Source organism: Motacilla alba, chromosome 1 (assembly GCF_015832195.1).
Source record: "Motacilla alba alba isolate MOTALB_02 chromosome 1, Motacilla_alba_V1.0_pri, whole genome shotgun sequence".
Classification (NCBI taxonomy): Eukaryota; Metazoa; Chordata; class Aves; order Passeriformes; family Motacillidae; genus Motacilla; species Motacilla alba.
In genome coordinates, this window is record NC_052016.1 from 4,067,590 (window position 1) to 4,092,507 (window position 24,918).

General features: G+C 43.3%; 1 protein-coding gene across 1 annotated transcript in view; it reads left to right on the top strand.

Moving 5' to 3' along the window:
- The first annotated feature begins 6,703 nt into the window (after positions 1-6,703).
- Positions 6,704-24,918, top strand: part of HLCS (holocarboxylase synthetase) — a 121,669-nt gene continuing 103,454 nt past the window's right edge. The window contains exons 1-5 of the mRNA XM_038125252.1: positions 6,704-7,360; positions 10,909-11,061; positions 16,738-16,900; positions 18,531-19,408; positions 23,402-23,584. Coding sequence (XP_037981180.1) covers positions 7,169-7,360; positions 10,909-11,061; positions 16,738-16,900; positions 18,531-19,408; positions 23,402-23,584 — 1,569 coding nt within the window. The 5' untranslated portion in view covers positions 6,704-7,168. The remainder of the gene's footprint in view (positions 7,361-10,908; positions 11,062-16,737; positions 16,901-18,530; positions 19,409-23,401; positions 23,585-24,918) is intronic.

The following is a 24,918-nucleotide window of genomic DNA, read 5'->3' on the forward strand; positions in this document are numbered from 1 at the left end:
GGATGAATGGGGGGTTTTCTATCTCTCCATTCAGGAACTTTCTCCTTTTCTGAGGAGAAAGTTTTGGAAGGATTCCGTTTTGTTCTGCCAGTTCCCTTCCAGAGGAGCTGCCAAAGTCAGTTTTGTTGGGATGCTGTGCTACGGATGAAGAGCAGCTGAGAGATGAAGCCAGGGCAGAATAAATAACATTAAATAGGAAATGTTTCAGTGACTTGGCTGGATTTTGTCTCTGCAGCTCAGAAAGCTGCTGTTGGGAATATTGCCTTTGCTCAGTTCTGCTCTGTTGTCATTCTCCCTGCATAAATGTAATTTGGGGTGGAAATCCCATGGTAGTTCTTTTTCTCTCTTAATTAATCCTCTCTCATATTCAGAAAAAACACATTTCTGTGCCATGCAAGGATATGCTTCCCTTGGATGTTTTTATCCTTCAGAGCTTGTCTTAAAAGCTCCTGGAAGCAGAATTCAAGGCTACTGTATGAAAATCAACTTTAATTATCATTTTTCATACAAGAGGAATCTGAAAGTGCAGAGGTTTTGTGGAGCCACCTCTGTACCAGGGAACAAAAAGTTACTTTTTGCTACCAATTATTTTTAGGATTTTTCATATAAGAGGAATCTGAAATTGTAGAGCTTTTGTGGAGGCATCCCTGTACCTTTATTCCAGGAATAAAGAACTGCTTTTTGCTGCCATCATTTTAGGGAATGGAAACTGAAAGCAGCTCTGCCTGGAAGTGCTGCAGCTGCTGAATTCCCGAAGGAAGGTTTTTGTGGCACAGAGACCTGAGCCAAGAATTCCACCTGCTTCCAGCCTTGCCTTTGAAGTGCTAAACTCCCCCTAAACTCCTTTTGGGGATGCTTTGCCACCTTTCCCCTGTAAATGATGGATGGTGCTGAGGTCGCTCTGACTCTGCAGGGTGGGATTGCAGATGAGGTAAAAATCAGAAGTGGAAACTGAAAGTTCCCTGCAGCCGAATGCCAGAGATGCTGCACCAGTTCACTTTGGGGCTTCTCTTAATTATTAACGAGCTGGGAAGGGACCTCAGTGCATTTTTTGGGTCATCACAGAGCAGTGAAATCATCCTGGGTGCTCTTCTGTTTGCTTTTGCTGCAGACTAGATAATGAGGAAGCCGGAGCATTAGTAAATGAAAATAAATCGATTTTCAAAAATAAAATAAAAAATTAAAATAAAATAAAATTTAAAATAAAGAATTAAATTAAATTAATTTTTAAATAAATAAAATTATTTTAGGATGTCTTGTGAAATACCTTAAATTATCTGTGTTTTGGTGCCATGTGTTTGGAATTGGAGATGTGGAAATGAATCTAAAAGCTGAATTTTCCTTTGTCACACTGGGGTTTCAATTTCAATTCATTCCCTATGTGACAGGGTGTTGTCTCCTGGGGTAAATTTAATTAATTAACCTCTCTGGAGTTTGCAAGTGGAGATCTTCCAAAAAATCCTTCATTCTACTAGGTTCATTCATTTGGAATCTTAATTTTTCCAGACTCCGAATGTGTGACACTCCTTTGTTTGCCAGTACCTGACTGAGAGGAGGAGCTGGCACAAACTTCCAGGGCTTCTGAAAACTCCCTGACCTCATCTCAAAACCACCAGAGGCGCAGGAAAGGTCCAAAAATCTGGAATTCTGCATTTCCTTTGTCTCTGGGAAAACCGTGGCAGTTTTGGTCGGAGTTAAGGCACATTAAAAATAAAAAATTTTGAACCTAGTGGGGGCAAATATTTAATCCTTGAGGTATCTAGAAATGCTGGTAGCAAGGCAAGAGCTGAGAAACTCTCTGAGCATGAAAATCATTGTGGGGAAGGTACCACATAACGCAAGTTTTAATGTGGCATTAAATTAAATTGTGGGTTTTAATCAAGGCTGACTTTTTTTCTGGCTGGCAAAAGGTTACAGGGGTGAAAATCTGGTAAGAAGAGAATGGCAGAACCCCAGAAAATATCACAAATGTTGGGCAGAACCTGTGGATTGTACTGGAAATGGGTGAGGGGTACCAGTTGTGGGTTTCTCTGGGTCCGGATTTGAAGGCAGAACTCATCCACATCCTGTCCTAAAAAAAAAGTCTAAGTTCACATTAAACTTTCTCCACAGAGAAGGAGAAATGATTTTATTTACTGACCACAGATTATTTAGTGTGAATTGGGCACCTTCAGTCTAAACCTACTCCCTGCCATGTTTAAATACCTTGTGATAGCTGTGAAGTTGTAAAGAAATCAATAGTGCCCTATTACAAATCAAAAATATGTGCACAGTCTCTATCCCTTTGAACATTTCTGTACCAAAATCAGTATAATTAATAGAACAAAGAACACGCTGAATAATATTAAAAATCCAAAATATTTGTTAAATAACAGCACAGGTCCTGAGGGAAAATGGCAAACTTCTTAAGTGACCTGCAGTGTAATTAAATATCTTGCTAAATTACAGCCTGCACATATTTAATTTCAGCAGCTCAGTTTTGTTTAGTCCTGATTTAACTTGAGAGTTGAAAGGGAAGTTTGTATTGGAGAATTGATATCTGTGATCTTGCAGTCAGATCTGGATGTGAGGATAATTGATTTATTCCTCTGCCAGCATGGATATTAGTGCAGGACTAGAGCCTAAACTGCTGGAATGTAACACTCCAGAAGATGCAAAGTCATTCTCAATTAAATCTCTTGATAAATCCCTGCAAGACCAAATTTATTACAGAATTATTGAAAAATATAACTTTGGTGATGAAGCTGCCACGTGATCAAATATAATTACTTGTAGAAAAAATGTGAATATTACACTATAGTACCAATCAAGCAAACCACACAACTTTAATTGGCATTTTGGTGGAAATCATTAACAGAAGTCAGGTTACTTTTTGCAGTAATTGTAATGTAAGGTGCTTAATTTTGATATTTAGTGAAGAACACAGAATCAGAAAAAGTTTTCCAAGAAGTCAGGGGAATTCTTCAGATCTCTGACATTACCTGGGAATAACTTTGACAGATTCAACTTCTACAGAAAGATGAGCCCCGTGCTAATCATTTTGTGTTAATTAAAAGAGGGTTTTATCTTTGTGAGAAATGGGTTTAATGCAGTTTTCTCATGAAGGCAATTGTGCATTTGCAAGAATAAAGGGCAATTAATGAATTATTACCAACATAAATTGGTATATTTGGGGAACCTGGACACCTCTACAGCATTTGTCATTCTGAATAATATCTGATATTAAACAAAAAACTCACAGACACTGCTAGCAGGCAAAGCTCCTCCCAGAGAAACTCTTGGAAAAGCTTTTAAGGAGGAGAAGGAACCAGCTGGTCACAAAGCACAGCAAAGCCTCAAAATATTCCTTTAAAGCCAAAAAGAGGAGCTCAGCTTCTCCAAGGTTACACAGAGGAGCTGGGAGGTTTGAGGGCTGATATTACTCCTTGTTTTTTCCAAGGTTTCCTTCCACCCTCTGTAAAAAGGAGCTGACTGACATGGTTTCTTTATTTGATGTTAGAAAACCTATTTTAGTAAATTCCCCGCTGCATGCAAGGCCTCGGTTGAACAATAAAAATAATAACAACAACAGAATGTTTTCCCAATTTAAAATTCTGAACTTTTTAGTCAAATTTTGTCTAAAATTCTGAACTTTTTTGGTCATAGCTTGTCATAAAATTTTGAATTTTTTAGTCAAAGCTTGTGATAAAATTATGAACTTTTTAGTCAAAGCTTGTGGTAAAATTCTGAACTTTTCTCTTACAGCTTGTCATAAAATTTTGAATTTTTTAGTCAAAGCTTGGGATAAATTTCTGAACCTTTTGGTCAAAGTTTGTGATAAAATTCTGAACTTTTTGGTCAAAGCTTGTCATGATTATGTCCAAGTTACGTTATTACAGAAACTAGAAAACTTCAGGCAGCTTCACAGCTCTAAATTAATTCTGTGCCAACATGGCAGGAGCTTGTATTGAAACGAGGACTGGTTTTGCCTGTCCTGCTTTAGATTCCCTTGCATGGTGAGGCTTTGATTCAGTTTTCTCATTTCCTCATGAACTTTTGCAGGCTAGGGGAACCTCAGAAATCAAGAAATGCTCGTTGTGGAGCTGAGTGCATTTGATGGCAGAGCAGGATTTGAAGCACGGCACCTCCCCGCCTGTGGAAAAGTTTCCACAAAGCTCTGAGCAGGCTTGGGGCTCAGCAGTGCACCTGAGCTAACCCAGGGAAAGTGAATTCCAGAGCTGAGAGCTCGATTTGGGGATTGTTTTCTTTCTTTTGATGTGCCCAGGCAAGTATTTGAACTTCCTGCACCAGGTAAAGTTCCACAAAGGAGCAGTGTGAGGCTTCAGGTGAGAAGCACTGGAGATTTATTCCTCTCTGGGTAGGGCAGGATATGGCAGCAGCACAAGGTTGGTGTTTGTGAAGCTTGAGATGAAGAATTACTTAAAATATTTGGCCTCACAACTGGAAGTGTAATCTGCTTTGTGCCATGAGTTGTGGAAATATTATGTCCCATCCCTGGAGGAGCTCAAGGCCAGAATCCCAGAATCCTCAGGGCTGGAAGAGCCCTTCAGGATCGTGCAGTGCCACCAGCATCACCCCAGTCCCTGTCCCCAAGGGCCACATCCAGACTCCTCTGGGACAATTCCAGTGACTCCAAACCCCCCATGGCAGCTCAGCCCAAGGCCTGATCCCTCTGCCAGGGAAAAAACATTTCCTGAACATCCCCTGGCTCAACTTAAAACCATTTCCTCTCCTCCTTTCACTTGAAATGTGAGAGCAGAGCCAATTTGTTCCTTGTTTATCTACAGAGCCAGCATGCTACTGCTAGAGATACACTTAGGGATAAAATTGTTATTTTACAATACCCATTGCACTGAATTTCCAAGCGCAGGACAAGACCTTGAGTTCAGAATAATAATAAAAAAAAAAAAGGTGGTGGCTTCCTGCCCAACTTGTTCAGGAAACAAGTGTCACGTATCTGTCAAGGTGGGTGTTGGCTTCTTTCTTGTAGCCTTGCATTTTGCATCTTTTTTTAATCTTCTCCTTTCCCTCCCACACCAAATACCTGCTAGGATCAGACTGATCCGCTCCTTCCTTTCGCACAGCTATTGTTGTGATTCCTTTCCCTAGAAAACTCAGAAAGTATTTGATAACTTTAGTGCACAGATATATTGGAGGAGTTAAGGATAACTCGCTGGCTGTTGTGTATTCTGGAGGAGCAATTTGTGTTCGCAGCACACAGGGCAGGTGCAAACCCTACAGTTTGACTCCCTGCCAGGCTGTTCCTCACTCTGATGCCAGTGTTCAGCCCTTTCTCGTTTGGTGAGTCCATTGAATGGGATTTAAAACGCATTCCTGGCTGGAATGAAATGCATCCATTCGTGGCTTTGGTGGCTGCAGGAATGGGAACTGGGGACAGGTGTCTCCTCCTGGCTCTGTGTGGGATACGAAAGGGAATACTGTGCCTTTAGGTACCATCAATCTGGGAATAAGGTCAGCTAGCAGTGTCAAGTCATTTCTGAGGAAGATGAGATCCTTTCCTGTTGTCCATCGGGACAGTTTGAGCTTTGGAGAAGCAGATTTACCCTGGGCTCCATCACAACTTGTGGGAGCAGCAGGTGAGGGGGGAATTCTGCTCCTGGTGCCCCACTCAGGTGATTCCCCACCTGCAGAGCTGCCCAGCCCTGGGCCCAGCCCTGGGAGGAGCTGGAGCTGCTGCAGAGAGCCCAGAGGAGGCTCCAGGAGGAGCAGAGGGCTGGAGCAGCTCTGCTGGCAGCAAAGGCTGGCACAGCTGGCATTGTTCAGCTGCACAGGAGAAGCTTTGGGCTGAGCTCAGGGTGGCCTTGCAGGGCCTGCAGGAGCCCCAGGAAACCTGGAGAGAGACAATTTCCAGGGCATGCAGGGACAGCACACAGGGAATGGCCTCCAACTGGAAAATTTCAGGTTTAGATCAGATATCAGGAACAATTTCCTCCCTGTGAGAATGGGGAGGCCCTGGAATACGTGAAAAATGCATATTTTATGACTGGCTTTCTGCATATATTAAAATGAATATTGTATGTGTTATGTTAGAAAGTGATGCTGTATTAATTTTCTTAAGTAGTGTGTTAAATACTAGTAAAGTGTTTTAGGTTATAACATAACGTTAAAATAGAAACTATGCTATGTTAGATACTTTTTTTAAAAGAAAGGACTCGCACCAGATAGCAGCCACAGGACACCTAAATCTTTCAGAGAAAAGAGAATTTTTTGCTCCCTTATCAGCTGAAAACTAACTTCTTCCCACCTCGCTCAGACATGAAGACACTTGTTGGGACTAGAGGAAGAAGATGACACTGACCAGACAGAATCCGTTGCTTAAATGGAATTTATGCATCATGTATGAGGTGTATGAATATGCAACAGGCTGTTGTTTTTAAGGGTTAATCCTCTGGTAGCGGGGGTCCTTTCTCGGGCTTATTTTGCCCAGAAAAAGGTACCTGGACCATCCGTAACTGTTTGTTCTTATTGTCTCGTATTGTCTTAATCTCAACTGTCCAAATTTTATTACTCTAATTATATTGCTATATTTATAACCCTTTTATTAGTATTAAACTTTTAAATTTTTAAAACAAACAAAAAAATGTGTTCTATTTCACAAATAGAATTGCCAGAGCAGCTGGGGCTGCCGCTGGATCCCTGGCAGTGCCCAAGGCCAGGTTGGACACTGGGGCTGGGAGCAGTGGAAGGTGTCCCTGCCATGGCAGGGGGTGGAGCTGGATGCGCTTCAAGTCCCTTTTCACCAAAACCATTCTGCCGTTCCCACAGAAGCCGAGTCGCGGCGCCGGCGACGAGAAGACCTCGCCTGCTCCTCCTCCTCCTCTTCCTCCCTCAAACCACGCCTAGAGCCAACCCGCTGCAAAGCCACAACGCCCCGAGGCGCTCTGAAGGCTTCTGAGCGCTCCTTCTCCCTTTCCGCCCCTCCTTTCCCCGCAGAACCCCGCGCTCCCCTCAGCGTGAGGGGCAGGCGGCGGCCGAGCGCTGAGGGGAGGAGGGCGGAGACGCCGCGCTGCAAAAAGGGGCGGGGCGCCGCGCGCGCCGGCCCCCGGCCGGCCAATCAGCGCCGGGTGCGCCCCTCCCCGCCCTCCCTGACGCGCGGCGCCGCCATTGGCCGGGGGGCGGGCGGAGGGGGCGTGGCCGCGCGCCCGCCATGCTGATCACGCTGTGCTACCTGTACCTGTGGGCGCGCTGGGGGCCGCGCTCGGCCGCGCTCGTCCGCAGCACCGTGCGCAGGCTGCACCGCTCCCGCTGCTCCTTCACCTTCTGCGCCCGACAGCCGCACCCTGAGGAGCGCGTCTGCCTCCGCGTCGGCGGCAAGGTGTTCTGCACCGGCGAGGCGCAGGTAGAGCCGCGGGGATGCGGCGGGGAATGCGGCGGTTGCCGCGGTAACGGGGATGAGCGTCCCGGCCCCGCGGAGCGACGGGGATGGGGTTGCGGTTTGGTTCCGGGGGTTGGTGGCGGGCAGGGGTTTGGGATTGGGAAGAATAACGCGCGGAGGGGATTCCCACGTGGTGTCAGAGCCGGGGGAAGGAGGAGGGGACAGCCAGGTGGTCGCTTTGGTGGGAAATGTTAGTTCAGGTGTGGTTTCCTCTCCTCGCTGCTTGCCGGAGCTTGTCGGAGTAGGAAATGGGCTGAGGGATGCTCTGTGTGCTACAAATGTGTATTTGTATTGTATATATATAGATACATATAGATATATATCTATATATGTATGTATGTCTGTGTATTAAGGGCAGCAGTGGTTCTAGGAAGGCTTGGCTGGGAGAGCTTGAAAGAATTTCACAAAATCACAGAATGCTTTGGGTTGGAAGGGACCTTAAAGATCATCCTGTTCCAACCCCCTGCCATGGGCTCCATGCCCCATCCAATCTGACCTTGGACACTTCCAGCAGCCACAGCTTCTGTGGGCACCCTGTGCCAGGGCCTCCCCTCCCTCCCAGGGAAGATTTCCTTCCTAACATCCCATCCAAACCCGCTCACTTTCAGTTTAAGGACATTCCCCCTTGTCCTGTCCCTAGGAAAAGCCTCTTTCCATTTTAACAGCATACTTGGAGAACATAAAAGGCTTTTAGTCTAAAAACATGTGCTGTGTTGGTGCCTTCAAGATCCGTGTCAGGGCTTTAAAACGTTGCTGGATCTGCCCTGGAATGTGAGCTGTGGAGAGAGCTGGCTGCTTCTCCCCATACAAAATGTTGTTCTAAGTGAGGAAAATGAGGTGAAAAATGAAAGTCACAAATGGGCAGGGCTGGGGAAGGCTGTGGCAGCCCATGAGAGTGGAAAAACCTTGTGCCTGAACCAGTTCCACTTGGCACTGCTGGAAGCAAAACGGAAAGCGAGCTTGCTTGACTTTCAGGATTAGAAGTGGAGCTGGCACTGCCCCCCAGCTAGTCTGAATTATTTAAATAAATGGTGGATTTCTCTGAATTTAGCACTAAATGCCAGAATTGGTCTGGGTGAGGCTCTTCTTGACCTGTGCTTGTTGCTGCTGTTGGTGTGTGAGTGGTTGGGGATTATTTCAGTTGTGGCGGGCATTGCTGGGAAGGGATTTATGGAGCGTGTCAGTGGCTGAGTGCTCTCCAGGAGGCAGAGAAGCTTTTTGTAAGTCCAGTGGGTAAAAAGAACATTTGCAGTGAAGGAAAACAAGATTAGAAATGCTGATGGGGTTGGTTATATGTAAAACTAGGGTTTTTTTTTGCCATTTAATGGACAGATTATTCCACACTCAAGAGCGATGGTGGCAATCTCAGAATCTTTCACAGCCAAGTGAAATACCTAATTCACATTCCAATAAAGTCCTCAAAAACAAAACAAAGCTGTGTTTGGAGGAGTTCTGCCTCACTTGCCCTGGGTTATTGTTCTGTGGAGAGGATTTCAGCTGATTGCTGCTCTTTGCTCCACTCCTGCTCATTTCTGAAACAGCTTCTCCTCAGTCCTTGCACAGCCAGCACATTTTTTTTCCTGTCTGCAGTGCTGTTCATGCAGACTGATTTTATAATCTGCTCCGTTTATTGGGAGCCCTCTGGGGAATTGCAGCTTGGCATGAAGTTTGGCATAGACTCAGGGCTGTTATTCAATGTGTTTTTGTCTCTTTGAAATACGTGGTGACAGTGTTTGGGAATCCCTGGGGCAGGTCCTGTTGTGCTGCACCTCAGTGTGAGAGCTCTGGCTCTGCATCCCTGGGGAGCTCTTTGCATCATCTCTGAAGGGATGAAAGGTTAATTCAGATTTTTTTTTTGGCTTCTGGGCAGCCAGCAAAGCTCCTTTGCTCTCTCAAGTAGCTTGCTTGATCAGTAGCTTGCTTAAGACACTACAAGTCATAAATTATGACCTGCAAAGGGGTTTTTTTTTTTTGGTTTGATCTTTAACCAAGTGGGATGGTTAAGGTACTTTAAAGCTTCCTGAGCTCAGTTCACTTTCCTGTGGGAGAAATGAGTGTTTGTTTGTGCAGCTTCTGTGCTCACAAGGGTGGTTGGGTCACTGAGCTGCCCCCTCAGTGTTCCGTGGTTTCATTTGAGGTGTGCAGGGATGAACACATTGAGTGCTAGAATTCAGTGCCACGGGGGAAATCTTTCCTGCTTCCACACGGAATTACTGAACATGTGTAGTCGTGGTGTGGCAGAAGGAAAAAGTGGGAAATAGTGAAGGTAAGAGGATTTTTAGGAAGTTGTGAAAGCACCACGTGTGTTAGAAGTTTACACAAACAAGACAAGACTACCAAGATATGTTCTTTAAGCTTTATTACATCAACCTATTACATAATTACCACAATTAAAAGATAACAACAACTCAGATCTTACTAAGCACAACCAAAAATTTCTTTGTTACGGAACAGTTTAAGAACTTTTTAACCAATAATGCATTACCAAAAGTTACAGATAATTCTAGTTAATCACTAAACCCACACCTACTTCAAACAAGACTTACTTAGATACTTCCTCTTAACAATACACAGTTATTAAACTTAAAACCTTCTGCTATCTTACTAAACATATATTTCTACAGTCTTAAAATCCATCTTAACCAAAGCTAAAACTCCAACTATTGTTTCATGTCCTTACTGTATTATTGTAACTCTTGTACTTTCAGACTTTACAACCACAGCTAGCTCTAAGTTCTATGCTCTGTTTCTAAAGCCTGCTTTCACAACTTTCTAGAAGTTTTCTTACCTTTACTATTTCCCACAGTTGTTAAAACAGCTGTTTCTAATGTTTGCCATTTCTAAAATGTATCAGGCAAATGAAGTTCAGTGCAAAATCGATGTAAAAATTAAAAATTTATGTAATATTTTCCTGAGAAGCTGTGAGGTGTCTCCAGTGTGTTTGTTTGCCTGCTGATTCCAGGTTTTGAGCTTTGTTTGCTCCTTGCTGAGGCCAAGAGAGGGAATCATTCGTAATTTAATGTGCAATGATCAGCTGAGTGGTGGATAGAACAACTTGTGGTAAAATTGACTCTGAATGAATTATTTCTTTATATTTTATGAGATTCATAGTGAATGAGGAATTTTGGTGCAGAGGCATGAGGATTCAAAGTTCAGTGTGGATGGGAGAGGAGGATCAGGTGAATGAGGGATGCTGCCAGTGGCAAATGTCCTGCAAGAGTCACAGTGCCAGGAACTCAGGGCTTTTGTGTTCCCTCTCTTCCTGTAAAGCTGAAAGCTGGAGTTTGAGTTGGCTTAAAAAACGTGGCTTGTCACTTTCAGTTTTGCTTTCAGTGTTCCTTTGTAAGGTTCAGAACTTCATCCTTTTGTCTCGTGGGGAAAGTGAAATAATCATCACCCTTCCTGTAAGGCTGGAGGGTCAGATTTGAATTTAAGCTGGGCATAATTTACAAAGGAATTCTTAAATCAGCTGCTTCCTGTACAGACTTCTTCTCCTTTCCCCTTTCTTTCAGTTCCTTGATGACTTGAACAGGTGGAGTGGGCTTCTTGTTTCTCCCTTTATTCACCCTGAGAAGCTGCTGCCAGCAGAGCACATTGCTTTTGTGACAGAAAGCATTTCTGCTCACACAGAGAACTTGCAGAAAGGACCTGACTCTTCAAAGGAGGTGAGAAACTCTTTGCTTCTTGCATAGAAAGGGGTACAGATATTCAATATTCTTGATATATTGAATATCTAGTCAATATTCTTGTGTGGAAAGGGGTACAGATATTTAGTATTCTTGATATATTGAATATCTAGTCAATATTCTTGCATAGAAAGGGGTACACATATTCAATATTCTTGATATATTGAATATCTAGTCAGTATTCTTGCATAGAAAGGGGTACAGATATTCAATATTCTTGATATATTGAATATTGAATATCTAGTCAATATTCTTGCATAGAAAGGGGTACAGATATTCAATATTCTTGATATATTGAATATTGAATATCTAGTCAATATTCTTGCATAGAAAGGGGTACAGATATTCAATATTCTTGATATATTGAATATCTAGTCAGTATTCTTGCATAGAAAGGGGTACAGATATTAAGTATTCTTGATATATTGAATATTGAATATAGTCAATATTCTTGTGTGGAAAGGGGTACAGATACTCAATATTCTTGAAATATTGAATATCTAGTCAATATTCTTGCATAGAAAGGGGTACAGATATTCAATATTCTTGATATATTGAATATTGAATATCTATTCAATATTCTTGTGTGGAAAGGGATACAGGTATTTAGTATTTTTGATATAATGAATATTGACTATCTAGTCAATATTCTTGTGTGGAAAGGGGTACAGATATTCAATATTCTTGCATAGAAGGGGGAACAGATGGGTTGTGATGTTATGGGGAATAAAAAGGGAATTGCTTCATTCAGATCACTCAATAATTAAGCTTTATTTTGTGTTTCAAACAGACCCAGAGGTATTTTGTTGAGATTTTCAGTAGCATTTTTTCTCTGGCTGTGGGTGGGAATTGCCCCCCTGCACTGAAGCCAGGCTGGAAACACTTGGGATTGTTCAGCCTGGAGAAGAAAAGGCTCCAGGGAGAGCTCAGAGCCTGAAGGGGCTCCAGGAGAGCAACTCTGGACGAGGGATGGAGTGACAGGACACAGGGAATTATTGTGTTTGCAGGTACCTCTGTGGCAGGGAGGAATGATGAATGTGACTCCATGTTCTCAGAAGGCTGATTTATTCTTTTATGACACTATATTATATTAAAGAATGCTATACTAAACTGTTCTAAAGAATACAGAAAGGATACAGACAGAAGGCTAAAAAGATAATAATGAAAACTCGTGACTCTGTCTCCAGAGTCCCAACACAGCTTGGCACTGATTGGACAAATAGTCAAAATAATTCACAGCAGAATCCAATTAAACAATCTCCAAACACATTGCACATGAGCAAAACACAGGAGAAGCAAATCAGATAATTGTTGTTTTCCTTTTTTCTCTGAGGCTTCTCAGCTTCCCAGGAGAAAAATCCTGGGTGAAGAGATTTTTCAGAAAACGTGAATGTGACAGGGAATGGCTTCCCACTGGGAAAGGGGAGATTTGGGTGGGATATTGGGAAGGAATTCCTGGCTGGGATGGAATTGCCAGAGCAGCTGTGGCTGCCCCTGGATCCCTGGCAGTGCCCAAGGCCAGTTGGACATTGGGCTTGGAGCAGCCTGGCACAGTGGAAAATCCTTCTTCTGCTTTTTGTTAAGCCCCTTTTTTAGGCCCTGGAAGGCTGTGAGGGAGGAGGGATGGATCTCAGTGCCTCCAGGGAAGAGGAGGAAAGGGAAGATGTCCATGGCAGGATGGGTCTGTGCAGGCTGTCATAACACATCTGGGCTGCTGCTGGAATCCCAGAGCTCTCCATGAAGCAGGCTCTGCCCCAGGCTGGGATCACCCCTGGGACCATGGATAAGTGTGGGAAATGGATACGTAGAGAATTTTCAAAGCAACATTAAAAGGGATTCATTTAATTTGAAACCTTAATTTTAATTTAATTTAATTTCAGACCCTTCAGTCAACATTTCTTCTCTCTTCAGTTTGCATGCAGATGTGTACTATGCGAACCTTCTGCCAAACTTCAAGAATTCTCTACAAATCCATTTCCCACAAAGAAGGTGCTGTCCTGGGTGTCCCTAAAGGGCCAGCTGCCACCCTTATTTCCTGGAATCAGGTTTCAGGTTCCTCCTTGGGATTCTAGGAGATCACAACCACAGGTGCTCATGGCCTGGCTGCTCCCTGGATGAGGATATGTGAGGATCTCTGTAAAAAGAATTTTTTACTCTTCTTGTTGTTTGTTTTTTATCTTGTCAGAAGTTCTACACACCATCTACACTAGACTTAGCACGCAAAGAGAAGGCAGCAAAAAAAGTCACCAAATGTACAGTTTCAAGGTCTTTTAAAGCTATTTTATCTAATTAGCTCTTAAAATGTGCTTTATTTCTACTTTTCTACCAACAACTAATTATTTGTCTGCCACACAACATCTGTATTACAACTGTCCCTAACTAATCACTCTATACCACCAACAGAATAGTAAATAAAGGAGATAAAGAAGAAGAAAAAGATCAAACAATACCCAAAATCCTCTATTTTGTCTTCTGTCTACCTCCAAACTAAAACCCCAAAACTCTAAACTCTTCACCCTGTGATAAACTTTACAACTATTTATTTCACACACTCATAAATTCCAATTTATCCCAAAGTCTTAAAAACCCTCTCCATAAACAACAGCTAAAACCAGTGTTTCCCTAAGAATCAAGATTTGTTCAAACAAACAAAGAAATATTCCCTAAACCCACAGTTCCAGCAAGGATCCAGTGTCCTCCAGGTCACCTTTCCCAGGAGATGATCCTGCTGGTGGGAACATGGGGAGCAGAGAATAAATAGATTTATCTGAGGGCAGGGGCAGGAGGACAGCTTGGGAATGGGCTCAGCTCCAGCTTTGGGGCTGCAATCAGAATTTGGGAGCCTTCACCCCCTGCCAGTTCTGGAACAGAGCCTGGATTTGGAGCCTGTGGCTCAGGAGGCATGTCCAGAAGTGCTGCATCACAGGAAGTCCTGGGCTCCCTGGTGCTTGGTGGGACCTTTTCTGCTCAAATCTTCTGGTTCTGCTTGCACTGGGCAGACATTTCCTTGGGGAAAACCTGCATCAGCTGCTTTGGAAATGGCTTTATTGCCTTTGGCAGGTGGAATTCATCCAGGTGGGCTCTGCTTCGGGAGATAAATGAGCTGTGCCCTCCCTCTTGTACACCTGGGCCAGCTCAGATGGAAGATTTTTATTTTATTTTTTCTTTTTGTAGCAGAAAGATCCACAAAAACATCTGCATTGAAGCTTTAATTATCTATTCTTTCGGGGTTTATTGTTTTTTTTTTTTTAAATCTTCTTAGGTTTGCTTTTATTTTCATTCGGATGGAAAATTTTGCATCCTTATGTGGACTTTACAAATTAACTTGATTTAGAAAGCTCGAAAGTGATAGTCCACACAAAAAATCAAAACTAAAGAGGGAAAGGACTGCTGGTTTGTTTTGTTTATTGTTCTTCTGTGTGAACACAATAAAGTGCTCTGAATTTTGGTACCTCTGGCCGTCACCATAGCCAGGGGCTGTGGGAACACATTGCTCTTGGGGGAATTTCTGGCCAAAAAAGCCATTTTTTGTATGACTGTCAGTGATCTGTGGCTGGTGAAAATGAGAGGGACTCAGAAAACAGGAGTATGAATAATGTCTCGTCTCTTGCTAAGAGCTGGCCTTTCTCCTTTATTCTGACAGAATTTTGATTAGGAATTGCTATCCAAATTTGGATTTGCATAGCAGGAAAGCTGGAAAATATTCCCTGAGGGTTTTTGCTCTGCTCTGCAGCCAGTGGATTGTTGCCTGATTTCAGGGTCATAGGTTTTGGCAAGAGCTTTACTTTTTTACTTCTGTGGGTTCGCTTTATTTGCACGGTGCAGCAATAATTACATTTTACATCTGAGATTTTACTTGGTGCCACACAAGAATGATCAAGAGCATCAGCAGATCTTCCTGACAGCCTCCTCCAGGTGTGGCTGTTACTTCTGCCTGTTCTTTGGGTAAGAAAGGATATTTAAATACTGTCTGGGTCCCTCACCCTCCACCACAGGCAGTCCCATTGAAGCTGGGACACCTCTGGTGTCACAGAGCTGGGGTTTAACCCCCGAGTTCAAGGTGGTAAAGCCCCACACTCTGCTCCCCTTTTCCTCTTGGAAAGGCTGTTTTTAATTAGCGGCTAGCAGAAATCATGGATCAGAAGATCCCCAGCCAGGTTTCTTGTTAGATATCCAGAGGCCAGAAATAAAAATATGGATTGAGAGCCCACCTGCAGAGCTGCCCCAGCACAGGGAGGAGCTGGAGCTGCTGCAGAGAGCCCAGAGGAGGCTCCAGGATGAGCAGAGGGCTGGAGCAGCTCTGCTGGCAGCAAAGGCTGGCACAGCTGGCATTGTTCAGCTGCACAGGAGAAGCTTTGGGCTGAGCTCAGGGTGGCCTTGCAGGGCCTGGAGGAGCCCCAGGAAAGCTGGAGAGAGACAATTTCCAGGGGATGCAGGGACAGCACACAGGGAATGGCTTCCAACTGAAAAATTTCAGGTTTAGATCAGATATTAGGAACAATTTCCGTCCCTGGGAGGATGGGGAGGCCCTGGAATAGAATTGCTAGAGCAGCTGGGGCTGCCCCTGGATCCCTGGCAGTGCCCCAGGCCAGGTTGGACACTGGGGCTTGGAGCAGCCTGGCACAGTGGAAGGTGTCCCTGCCATGGCAGGGTTTGGGAATGGGATGATTTTTAAAGTTCCTGCAACCCAAACCATTCTGGGATTCTGTGACTGAATGGTCTTGTTTGTGATTTGGGTTTGCTGATTACTAACCAGAAGCTGTCTCTGAGAATGGCTTAGAAAGGAGACAGAACCATTGGGGTTGTTTGTTCTGTCCTCTTGTTCCCTTGGGAAATACCACAACATCCAAAGCTGGGGCTGGATTCTCTTGGATGGTGTTTAAACCATTTCATTGCAGTAAATAAAAAGGTAAATTTAGCTGATGGTCTGATTATGAACAAGTAGAGTAACTGACGGCTTTGTGCATCCAAAATAAGTTTTTCCTTCCTTCAGGCAGTGTTTTACATCTGGTGTGTGGGGATGAAAAGCTGAACCTCATGGAAGAGGTGTCAAAGTGCTGCAGCTGCTCTGAGGGAGTTGCACTTTGTCTCCCCATGTTTTGGAACATGGCAAAGGTTGATTTATTTTAAGGTCCTGAAGGCAGGTCTCTAAAAATCCTTTCATGGGAGAACAACTGTTTTTTGTATCCAGTTGTGTCTCCTACTTGTGCAGTGTTTCTTTCCTGGAGAAAGGAATTTTTGATGTAGATAAACATCTTGAGCCCTCGTGGTTTAGTTAATGCTTCTGATAATTTTTATGAAACCCTTGTAGCTTAATTTTGTTCTTTTTATCAGCATTCTTGCTTGGGGTTTCTGCTGAAGGAAACAAATCCAATCAGAATTTTTCTTACAGCTCTGCTGCCATTTTGTTGCTTGGAGCTTTTAGAGCCTTGATCTTTGGGAATGATTCCTCTGTACTCCCAATTTACTCCCAACACTTGGCGTGGATGTTGTTCTCTTCCATCAGGGCTCAATCTTTGCTGCCTAAAGCAACCCCCCGTCACTAAATTCTTCCATTCTCCTGCAGTTCCTCTTGCAAACTCACAATATTGTTGCTACTTGGGGATTTTTCCCTTCATTTTCCCGACTGAAAGCCATCCATATGCTCTGTTCTAGATTGTCAAGTGGTCAGACTTTTGTTCACCCTTGGCCTATAAACCTGGTGAACCTTTTAAGTTAATTGCTGAAGCCAGTGTAGATAATTTCAGTAGCCTGGGAATAGCCTTCCTGGAAGACAGGCTGCAGATGGAGAACGGGATGGTGCCACACAGGATTGTTTGTAAGTACCCTCCTGATCATTTTTAATAGCACAGCATTCTTGCTTTGTGGTTGTTTTAGGACTTTGTGCGTAGATTTTTATACCCACCTGAAAAATTTGCATTTTTGTTGGCAGTGTTTTCTTGCTGTTGGGGTTCCAGGTTGATCTCTCTGGAGCTCTGCTTTAATTTTGTAGGATTTGGAATGGTTTGGGTTGGAAGGAACCTTAAAAATCATCCATTCCCAACCTCTGCTGTGGGACTCCTTCTACTACCCCAGGGTGTTCCAACCCAGAAGTTAGAAAATACTTTCTTTAAATCTTGTCTGTTAGATTAACAAATCTATTTTAAAAACATCCGAAGCTGAAAGTTCTTAGGCAAATGTTCTCTTTTTTTCATATTTGAAATTAAAGTATATTTAGAGCTGAACGTAATTTGAGAACAAATTGGGGGTGGGATTTTTTTGGCCTTTTTTATGGGGTTTGTTTTTGCTTTGCTGTTTTTTTTTAAATGCAAATCACAGTGCACAGGCAGAAATGAAGGAATGACAAAATCAACAACATTTAGCTGAAGTGCAAGAGGACAGGAATATTTTCCCAAAAGAATCTGATGGGAAATTCTGTCCCTCTGGGCGCTGTTCTGCATTAATACTCTCCCAAGGAAGGATGGAAGCTGAGAGTGTCCCAGTCAGTCCCTTTTGAAAATGTTTTCTGCCTCCTTTTGCTTCCAGTGCTGTGTGGAAGCTGCTCCAGAACAGGCTGGGGGAGGCTCTGGATGGAATAACAGAGGTTGGAAGCTGTGAAATACCCTTGGGATATGAAAAAAAAAAATCTTGCTTCATGTTTCTGCTCCTAAGGGGATGTAGTTTCTTATTAAGGGAAGGGATTGAAGTTGGATTAACAAAATTTTGTTCATCAAGTTTCTCCCTGGATTAAAAGCATAATAAATTGATTTGGTTGTGTGTGAGTGGGGAAGGAGTCAGTAAAATGTTTCAGATTTTGCCTTGAAACCCTCCCTTGTGAAGAGTATTTTTTCTCTCCTCTTTGCTCTGCACATTTCTTGCTGGCAATAATCATCTTTGCTCTTCTCACTTGTATTCGCTCTGAATTCTCTTCACAATTCTATCATTTTCAGGGGAAAAGGGGAATTTTTAGCAGTTCTTCTTATTTTCTTGTTTTCCCTTGGGTTCTTTGCTCCCAGATCTTGCTGTGGGGTGGGTCTCTCTGCCTTTCTGCAGACTGAAATCTCTTCAAATGTCTTTTTACTCCCTTTTCTCATGCCAAACCTTTATCTGCAGCCTTCAGCAGTGCAAGGGACGTGGTTCAATATCTGTCTTACCCAATACCATCACGTTATTAGCTTATTTCAAAACAGTTTATTTCAAAACAGCAGCAATTTTAAACCCTGCCCTCCTTAGGAGAGCAGTGTTTTTCCAGAGGTATTTTCTTTTCTTCATTTTGTCTTTAGATTCATGGTATGAGTGCGAATCTGTGTTGTCCTGGGGGAAAATAGGATTTGTTGTGTCAAATAAGTGAAATTCTTGCTGTTACAGGGCATTTGTACTGAAATGAAATTCTGCTGTTAATGCTATTTATCCTTACCGTTTAAATCTCATTATTTTAACCCTTTTTTTGTATCCTTTACCTTCTCCAGCTGTCCATTTAGAGGAATCTGCTCTGAAGGAGTTGGCACAGGAGGCGCCATCGGTGGAAGAGAAAAGCACAGACATGGATGCAGTAACTCCTGCTGGGAAATCAGGATTAGGGCTAGCCGAGGAGGACAAATCCAAGCTGGAAGAGGAAAGGGAACATGAGGAAACAGAAGGTGGGGAGCACCACCACTTGCACCTTTCCAGCTGCCACGAGTGCCTGCAGCTTGAGAACAGCACCATCGAGTCGGTGAAATTCGCCTCTGCGGAAAACATCCCCGAGCTGCCCGAGGATTGCGGCAGCAGAAGGGAGGAGAAGGAGCACGAATGTCTGCAAAAAGGAGTCAAAAGGATAAACCTGGCTGGGAAACCCCCTAATATCTTGATTTACCTGGGCTCCGAGGCTGCCAAAGGGAGGTTTGAGCAGGTGAAGTCGGTGCTGAGGGAGTGCATCGATGCTGAGAGCTACACCGTGTACCAGCTGCACCAGGAGCAAGTGCTCAGAGACCCCTGGCTTGAAAACTCCCTGCTGCTGCTCATTGCCACAGAGGAGCCCATCCCCGAGGGCATCCACAAGCAATTCATGAAGTTTCTGGCCAAAGGGGGGAAGATTCTTGGGCTTTCTTCGTCCTTCACCTTCGGGGGCGTGCAGCTAAAGCACAAAAACAAACTGAGGAGGGTTGTGCATGAGCTGGTGGTGTCTAGAAAGGACAGCACGGAGGTGACACTGAACCTGCTGGTCAGTGGCTGTGTTTTTGAGGAGGGGATAAAGGGAGATGCCAGCAAAGTGAAGGTGTTGAGTCGATTGAAGAATGCTGCTGAAGACATGGTGATTGTGCACCTGACTCACGGGAGCAGTGGAGGGGAAGCCATCCTTTCCCAGGTACCGTGAGCAGGGGGACTTCATTTCCTCATTGCCGCACCGTGTGCACTCCTAAAAAATTGTCCCATTTTGTGTTCTTGGGGGTCCTGCCAAGGGGAGGTGTGCAGTCATGGAATGGTTTGGTTTGGAAGGGACATTAAAGCCCATCCAGTGCCACCCCTGCCATGGCAGGGACACCTTCCACTGTCCCAGGCTGCTCCAAGCCCCAGTGTCCAACCTGGCCTTGGGCACTGCCAGGGATCCAGGGGCAGCCCCAGCTGCTCTGGCAATTCCATCCCAGCCCCTGCCCACCCTGCCAGGGAGGAAATTTTTCCTGATATCTGATCTAAACCTGAAATTTTTCAGTTTGAAGCCATTCCCTGTGTCCTGTGCCTCCATGCCCTGGAAATTGTCTCTCTCCAGGTTTCCTGGGGCTCCTCCAGGCCCTGCAAGGCCACCCTGAGCTCAGCCCAAAGCTTCTCCTGTGCAGCTGAGCAATGCCAGCTGTGCCAGCCTTTGCTGCTAGCAGAGGAATATCCTAAAACTCATCCTGAAGCCACCCCTACCATGGCAGGGACACCCTCCACTGTCCCAGGCTGCTCCAGCCTGGCCTTGGGCACTGCCAGGGATCCAGGGGCAGCCCCAGTTGCTCTGGGAATTCCATCCCAGCCCCTGCCCACCCTCCCAGCCAGGAATTCCTGCCCAATATTCCACCCAAATCTCCCGTTTCTCAGTGGGAGCCATTCCCAGGTGTCAGTGTCCTGGATGTAGAAGGGATCCAAGTGCAGGGTGGGTTTCACTTGGTGATTAAAGATGGGAATGTCACTGCTGGGAAAACACTTCTTTTATTTTCACCATGGTGTCAGGCATGTGTGGATGAGGCAAGGTAAAACAAAGAACAGTTTTGTGCAGGAAGCAGGAATTTTACTCATTAATCCATGGAAATATCTCCAAGGGGTGCCAGAGGATGGTGCCAGACTTCCCAGGGGTGCCCAGTGCCAGCACAGGGAGCAGTTTTTGGCCATAAACCAAACCCCAGACAGTTCCACCTCCACTTGAGGAGGAATTTCCTTCCATGGAGGGGGCAGAGCCCTGGAACAGCTGCCCAGGGAGGTGATGGAGTCTCCCTTTCTGGGGACATTCCAAAGCCACCTGGACACTTTCCTGTGTCACCTGCTCCAGGTGACCCTTCCTGAGCAGGGGGTTGCATTGGATCACCTCCAGAGGTCCCTTCAACCCAAATTATTCTGGGATTTTGTCATATTCCAGAGCAGAGCTTTCCTGTTCTGCCTGCTGGAGGTGGTACAGGAATACAGCTTGAGCAGATTTTGGGAGATGGGAAATAAATCCCACAAAATCCTTACAAAACAGGAATTGTGGCAAAGCAAGAAGTGCAGAATAAATCTTGCTGGAAACTTTTTTGTTTCCTGAGTCGTTATTCAGGCTTAAAAGCTTTAAATGCTTAATATTCTGCACCTGTCAAATAGCTCAGAGAATCTGGGGGTGGAATTGGGGTAGTCTAGGATGAGCCAAAATCATTAATTCCACTTAAAATATTATCCCAGGAAATGGGTGCCTCTCCAGTATCATGGTATTGTGATCTCTGGTTCAAAAAGCACCAAAACAGCCAAAAAAGCCCTAAAAAAAAAAAAAACCACAAAAAAACCACAACAAAACTAAAAAAAAAAACCAAAAACCCAACAAAACAAAACAACCCAAACAAACAAACAAAAAAAACCCACAAAAAACAAAACCCAAAAAACCACCCTAAAAATCCCAAACAGATAAGGTCAAGTGTTCCTAATACTTTTCTTCATTTTACCTTCTGAATAATGAGTGAGGGGAAGCATCCATGGGGAGGCAAATGTTGGTCACTGATGATTGAAATGATTTAAATATTCCCAGCTCAAGTTTTGAGTGATGGAAAGGCTGATGAAGAGGGACCATGAAGTTTAGAAAATAAATCTGCCCAACACATTGAGAAAAGCAGAGCAAGATTTATTCTCCAATATTAAGTTAGGGAATTTAAAAGATGAACCAACTTTATGAAAGGTTCTATTTTTTATCAATATTTTAGGTAGGGAAGTTTCTCAGGAGCCCAGAGCACTGAAATTTAACTGCTCAGGGATCAGGTGTCATGACTCTTGGAGCAGTTACAGAGCTCAGAAATATTCGGGGGGTTCTTAGAAGTGTTTTTGTCTTTTATCAGAAATCTGCTGGATTTCTGGGAACTCTGTTAGACATTGGAGGATATTTATTGCTTTTGTTTTGTGGGCAGCTCTGCCACCCAGAAAATGGATTTGATTCTGTCCCTGCAAGTTCTGCTTTGCTGCACCCTTTAAATTGATCCTTCTGCTGTAGTAAAACTTAATACTCCAGAGGTTTCCCCCAGGAAAAAGAGAAGGGCATCAGAGAACAGCTTCAAAAATCAGATTAAAAGGATTAGTGTGACATTTTATAATTCTAAATGACTTCCAGTCTGGATTTGAAAAGCCCTTATTGTTTCCAGGCAGTGACATCAGCCAGGAAATATTCTGGCAGATTTCTCTCCCTTTTTTCTGTACTCCTCTGGTGGGTGGGTGTGTCCTGCCTCCTTTTAAATGTATTTTTTTTTACAATCATGGAAGGGTTCGGGTTGGAAACGATCTTAAAATTATCTCAGTCCACCCCAGGGACACCTTCCACTGTGCCAGGCTGCTTCAAGCCCCAGTGTCCAACCTGCCCTTGGGCACTGCCAGGGATCCAGGGGCAGCCACACTCAATAATTTCCCTGAATTTCAATGAAAATATGTAAAACACAAAGAACATCATTAAATTTTGCAAAATGAAGAAGAAATGAACAAAAAGAAGGACTTTATTACATAGCAATAAATGAATCGGCAGAGAGTACAAGTGTGGATTCTTAGGTTTTTGGGGTTTTCTTTGTTAAGATTGGGATGAAATGTGTGAGATGGTATTTCTTGTTGGGACTCAGATGTTTATTAGTTCTTATCTCTGTTACAGTCTCACAAACCCTGAGTTCTACAGCACTTCACTCCAACAAACTAAAAATGGAGCCCCATCTCTCTCTCTACAAGGCCTTTGGAGGATAAACTATCCAATTAAGAAATGACACCTCAATTATTTTCACTTTTAACCTAATGGCTTGTGTTCTGTAACGTGGATTTTTTTATCCAATGACACAAAACCACCCAAACCCATGGAGGAGAAGGTGAAGAAGAAGGAGCAGCCTCTGCCTAAAACCTCCATCTGGCTTTATATCCATTACTGTATTCTAAACCCTTCAACTCTGAGTTTCCCAGCCTGTGATATCACACACTTCTATTCAAACTCCACACCCACAATCCCAGTTCTGTCATTCCATTCTGGAAGCTTCTCCAGGGCCTCAGGTCAATGCAGTGTTCTCTTGGGGGTCAGTGCCTGGCAGCACAGAAAGTCTCAAATTCTCAGGGTTCTAACATACAAAGGCTTTGAAATATCTTGGAAAAGCAGAAAAAATGAGCCAAAAAGGAGGTTTATGAAGGATTATTTTTCCTCTTGCATTTAATTTCAAATTCTAAGCATCTGCTCCAACGATCAGGAGTGATTTTGTAGCAGGTGAGAAAGTAACTTTTTTTGACAGAAAGGTTTCTTTATCTGCACTGACTTCCACTAAATTCATGTGACTTGCTTGAGTTCTCCATACCTTGTACAACTTCTAAAAAGCTCTTTCAATTTAAATATAATTTTAATGGAATTTCAATTTTAATGGAATTTCAGTTTTATTGCCATTTTAATTGCAATGGAATTCCACTCATCTACAAGCCAGAAAATGACCGACCTTGCTGTTGGTTCTGGCAGACCTGAAAAGCAGAAAGTTAAATTTAAGTTGGTAAATCCAAGTTTGATTAACTCCTCTAGAAAAAGTTTATTAAGAAGGGGAATTTTAGGTAGGTTTCAGAGGACATTGTGGTGTATTGATGGCTGTGATCCCTGAATTGGAAACTGATTTTCTTTTTTTATATATCCTGCCAGGCCCATTTGGAGCTGGACAGCAATTCCATGGATGTGCAGACTGAAGAGGATTTTAATTTGCTCAAAATGAGCAATTCCAAGAGATATGAAGTTCTCAGGGAGATCCTGACCTGCCTTGGGCTGAGCTGTGAATTGAGTGAAATTCCTGAATTAACACCCATTCATCTGCTCTCTCCAGATGAGGTAAGCTGGGATTTACCCTGCCAGGGAAATTCAGTGTTCTCTTAAAGCCTGGTATTTTTGTTTGGAGAGTTTCCAACAGCTATTTCAGGTAAGCAAAAAGCTTCATTTTTATTCCATCAGATTTTGGTCCCTGCTGGAAGGAGTTCTGAATTTCACCCCAGGGGAATTGGGCAGGGTGAATTTTATTATATTTCTATATTTCTGTTAAGAACTCTTTAATGCTCTTCCTTTTGAAGGCTGGAGTGAGCTACAGAAAGAACTGCTTGAAAAAACAGGATTTGTTTTTCTTTTAAGCGAAGATAAAAAATTCTGCACAGGCTGGCAACAAAAGAGGAAATGGGAATGGGGAAGAGCAGAGTGCAGTGAATGGGGAAGGGGTTGATGGCACAGGGAAATCAATCCCTGATTCCTGAGGATGTTGTAATATTTCCTGGGAATATTTGTAATTCAAATGTCAGCTCTCAGTGCTGCACTCCTCCGTGTGAGACGCTGCTCTGAACAGTTGTGAGGAATGTATAAAACAGGGGTTTTCACTTGTTTTTCTTTAAAATACAACTTCACAATCCTGTGTGAATTGATTCTCCATTTGTGTGGCAATGTGAAAACAAAACTAAAACCCATTTAACCTTTTTGGCTTGTATTAAATGTGCTCCAGACACAAGACTTGTTTATTGAACTCTTCCTATTTTTGTTCTCCTCTTCCACTATTTTTTTTCATGATTGTTTCTATCCAATGCCTTTGGACTTTCCAAACGTGTCATAAATTAAAATTCAGCTAATTTCTAGCCAAACTTGCCATCTAGTGGCATATTCCAGGGTTGCAGACCATCAAGTGAAGATATTTTAAACTGTATATTCTTTAGTTAAAGTTTATAAAACAATTAGGTTTTAAAGCTTAAATCTGTTAATAAAATATTTCATTCCTAAAATTTAATAATTTTTATATGATTTCATGAGATTTTAATTGTTTTATTCACATATTTTAAGGGTAGTTTTGCTGTGTGTAGTCATTGTTTTAATGTCTTTCCCTTTAGCCATGATATAATTGCAGAATCTTGTGTAAAAGGAAATTGCAGCTTGTAACAACTACAGCTCCTAATGAAGAGAGAGCACATTAAAATAAATAATGAATGTGTTAGAGTTTAGCTGTCTCACAAATTATTTATTCTTCCCCATCCATCCTGTTCTCCATAGGCCTCCTTGCTTTCCCAGAGGGCCAGGAGATACCAAAAATGTGAATTATTTGAGGAAATCCTTAATTGTATTGCCAGCAAGTGGTTTAGGGATGATTTTCTTAGACTTCCTTGTAATACAAAGACCACAGTGAGTCAATT